This window comes from Apaloderma vittatum, unplaced genomic scaffold (assembly GCF_000703405.1).
Source record: "Apaloderma vittatum isolate BGI_N311 unplaced genomic scaffold, ASM70340v1 scaffold26697, whole genome shotgun sequence".
Classification (NCBI taxonomy): Eukaryota; Metazoa; Chordata; class Aves; order Trogoniformes; family Trogonidae; genus Apaloderma; species Apaloderma vittatum.
Window position 1 is genome coordinate 365 of NW_009727119.1, and position 3,900 is coordinate 4,264.

The 3,900-nt window shown below is 61.1% G+C and overlaps 1 protein-coding gene across 1 annotated transcript in view; it reads left to right on the forward strand.

Moving 5' to 3' along the window:
• The window catches only part of FLII (flightless I homolog (Drosophila)), a gene marked incomplete at both ends in the record, with an annotated part of 8,328 nt that overhangs the window by 148 nt on the left and 4,280 nt on the right, over positions 1–3,900 (forward strand). The window contains 14 exon segments of the mRNA XM_009873573.1: positions 246–303; positions 1,020–1,091; positions 1,258–1,338; positions 1,517–1,602; positions 1,735–1,896; positions 2,002–2,105; positions 2,182–2,357; positions 2,444–2,601; positions 2,735–2,819; positions 2,921–3,018; positions 3,020–3,054; positions 3,150–3,288; positions 3,400–3,604; positions 3,675–3,874. Coding sequence (XP_009871875.1) covers positions 246–303; positions 1,020–1,091; positions 1,258–1,338; positions 1,517–1,602; positions 1,735–1,896; positions 2,002–2,105; positions 2,182–2,357; positions 2,444–2,601; positions 2,735–2,819; positions 2,921–3,018; positions 3,020–3,054; positions 3,150–3,288; positions 3,400–3,604; positions 3,675–3,874 — 1,659 coding nt within the window.

The following is a 3,900-nucleotide window of genomic DNA, read 5'->3' on the forward strand; positions in this document are numbered from 1 at the left end:
GGGTGCTGAGGCGCTGAGAGCCCGGTGCTTGCCAGCCTCGTGGTTCGTCAGCGGATGCTCTGGTGTCTAATAATAGGGCTGAGCTACGACGTGTGGTTGAAATTGGATGCAGGAGCTGTTAGGAGTGGGGTTGGGACAGACTTGTACTTGCTTTTACCTTGTTTTCCTAGAAAACCAGACTAAAAACCACGCTTGGATCCTCTGCCCTCTAATAGAAGGGAAGGGTGAAGGTTTAGTATGCAGAGGATTAATGTTTCAGGGCTTTTTTTACCTCTCTTCCTTTGCTAAGAGCTATAAAGAGCCGTAGCTGGCAGCTGCCTGGCTTTGTTGTTTTGGGCAGCTCGAGTTTTGTGCTCAGCCAGGCCCTTGGTGGAGTCCGTGGCTACGCTTTGCTTTGGCGGAGACCTGCAGCACCTTATGGACATTGTTAAAGCAGTGTCAGGCAAACACAAAGCTTTAAATGCTGCCAAAAGGCCTTGTCACCGTTCTGGGTGTGCCCCACTCAATGGGGAAGCCCTTGGTGCTGCTTGGGGGCCTGGACTGGACTTAAAACGTGGCATCTCGCCCACAGTCTGCCAATTCTCCTTTTCCTGAGCAGGTCACAGCTGGGCTGGCCCAGAGGAAAGCAAAATTTGCCCCCAGGCCCTCCTCTAACCTTGCCAGTCTCCACGTGGCTGCTCATTTCCAGAGCTCCCAGTGAGAAGCTTTTCCAAGGACTGGGGTCTCTTTTCTCGGGGACGGTGTGGGAGTGTCACAAGCCAGCTCGGGAGCAGCCCAGAGCACCCCAAACCCTGCAGCAGGGCTGGGGTGACTCGGCCAGGTCTGCCCCAGGGGTCCAGAAGCAGTGTGGGTACGCTGGGACCAAACAACCAGTTGAGACTGGGAACATCCCAGCAGCCTTGCTAGGGTCAGATCCACAAGCTCCTGACTCACCAGAGATCGAGGAGCCCCGCATCGGTTTGGGGGGGCACGACCGTTGCCCTTGGCTTCTCTCTCTGCTCACTGGGGCTCCCCTGCAGGAACACCTCTCCGTGAGCCACAACAGCCTCACCACACTCCACGGCGAGCTCTCTGGCCTGCCCTGCCTCCGTGTAAGTGTCTCCTCCGTGCATCCATCCCGTCTGCATCAGGGCTGGTGTCCCCAGATCCTCCCCAGCCAGCCCCGGGCTCTGGGGACACCCAGGGATGGTCCCTGGCCACCTTAGGGGGGCTCAGCTGGCACGAGGCTGCAGTTGTGCCTCTCTCTCCCCTTCCAAGGCGATCGTGGCTCGTGCAAACTGCCTGAAGAACTCGGGAGTGCCTGATGATATCTTCCAGCTGGACGACCTCTCGGTGCTGGTAGGTGTGGAGCGTCCTCGGTGAACGTGAGAGCCAGCTCAGACTGCTGGGTCCCACTTTGGCGCCTCGGTGGCCCCTCATGCCCCTGGAGGAGCGTGGTGGGGCTGTGGAGCAGTCCAGGGGTAAGGTGCTGGAGAAAATGAAGGTGATGTCTGCTTTGCTCTCCTCTTTGCCCCAGGACCTGAGCCACAACCAGCTCACGGAGTGTCCCCGGGAACTGGAGAACGCCAAGAACATGCTGGTCCTCAACCTCGGCCACAACAGGTGGGTCCAGGCCAGGGCACCCACCTCCATCCATCATCCCCCTTCACTCCAGGTCCTTTCTGGCCCTTTTGGAGGAAGACCTGGGAGCAGTGAGGGTTCCAGGCAACTCTGAAAACGCCCATATCCCCACAGCATTGAGACCATTCCCAACCAGCTCTTCATCAACCTGACGGACCTGCTCTACCTTGACCTGAGCGACAACAAGCTGGAGAGCCTCCCGCCGCAGATGAGACGTCTGGTCCACCTCCAGACCCTCATCCTCAACAACAACCCCCTCCTGCACGCGCAGCTCCGGTAAGATCCCCTTTTCCAGGCTGGATCCTGCGATACCGGGGCTGGGCCAGGTGCCTGCTCCAGCCCTGATGCTGTTTCTGCCGCGTTGTTCTTTGTGGTCCGCAGTCAGCTCCCGGCGATGACGGCCCTGCAGACCCTCCACCTCAGGAACACCCAGCGCACGCAGAGCAACCTGCCCACCAGCCTCGAGGGCCTAGTGAACCTGGCAGGTAGGGTCGGTGCGTGGGGCTCTCTCCACCCTGGTGTGGGTCCAGCTGGTGGCATCACCCTGTTGTCCTCCCCAAGACGTGGACCTGTCCTGCAATGACCTCAGCCGCGTCCCCGAGTGCCTCTACACCCTGGGCAGCCTGCGGCGCCTCAACCTCAGCAGCAACCGGATCACAGAGCTGTCCCTCTGCATCGACCAGTGGACCCAGTTGGAGACCCTCAACCTGTCCCGCAACGAGCTCACCTCCTTGCCTGTATGTCCCTGCCCGTACCTGGTATCCCTGGCCATGCCTCCGTGCCACTGGGTTCTCCCTCACCGTGCCGTCTCCTCCTTCTCCAGTCAGCCATCTGCAAGCTGACCAAGCTGAAGAAGATGTACCTGAACTCCAACAAGCTCGACTTTGATGGGATCCCCTCCGGCATCGGCAAGCTCGTCAACCTCGAGGAGTTCATGGCGGCCAACAACAACCTGGAGCTCATCCCCGAGAGCCTGTGCAGGTCAGGGACAGCACGCAGCTGGATTTGCTCTGTCCCCAGGAGGGGGCATGGAGGCTGCTTGGCGATACGGGGTCTCTGAGTGTCCCTGAAGAACGTGGCCCTGGACCTTCACCAGTGTCTGTGTGTCCCACAGGTGCTCCAAGCTGAGAAAGCTGGTGCTGAACAAGAACCGCCTGGTGACGCTGCCGGAGGCCATCCATTTCCTCACGGACGTGGAGGTGAGAGCCCAGCACTCGCTTCTCCTTGGGCTGGCTCCACTCCAGCATGTCCCTGAGATCCCAGGGCTGTGGGGTGAGATCTCCCATCCCCTCCTCTGCAGATCCTGGACGTGCGCGAGAACCCCAACCTGGTGATGCCTCCGAAGCCGGTGGATCGGACATCGGAGTGGTACAACATCGACTTCTCCCTGCAGAACCAACGCCCCCCCCCCCCCCGTCGCGCCCGCCGCAGCAGGTAAGGATGCAGGGACGTGGGGCGCAGCCCCTGGGAGGTGAGCCGTGCCCCACGGAGTGTCCTGTCTGCCTCTCACCTCATCCCCGTGTCCCCAGGGAGTGGCACCAAGGACCCGCTGGCTCGCAAGATGCGGCTCCGGCGGCGCAAGGACTCTGCCCAGGACGACCAGGCCAAGCAGGTGCTGAAGGGAATGTCGGACGTGGCCCAAGAGAAGAACAAGAAGATTGAGGTAGGGTCTGGGGTGGGAGAGGGGCCTCGAGTGGGACCCTAGTGCCCCTGGCCCGCCCTGGGTGCTAGCAGGGACCCAGTCATCCCCAGCTGGGTGACCTGTCCTCATCCACGTAGGGAGGCGAAGATGCCGGACCTGAAGACACGTCGCTGGGACCAGGGTCTGGAGAAGCCTCAGCTGGACTACTCGGAGTTCTTCAGCGAGGACGTGGGGCAGCTGCCCGGCCTCTGTGTTTGGCAGATTGAGAACTTTGTGCCCACGCTGGTGGACGAGGCTTTCCACGGCAAGTTCTACGAGGCCGACTGCTACATCGTGCTCAAGGTACTGAGGGGCCCCCACGTCCCCAACCTGGGGCCGTGGTCATCCCATCTCACACCTCGTCCCTCCCCAGACTTTCCTGGACGAGAACGGTTCCCTCAACTGGGAGATCTACTACTGGATCGGGCAGGAGGCCACGCTGGACAAGAAAGCCTGCTCCGCCATCCACGCCGTCAACCTCCGCAACTACCTGGGGGCCGAGTGCCGCAGCATCCGCGAGGAGATGGGGGACGAGAGCGACGAGTTCCTCCAGGTGAGGCCAACCTCCCTACGGCCCCGCTGTGGCGCCTAGCCCTGCC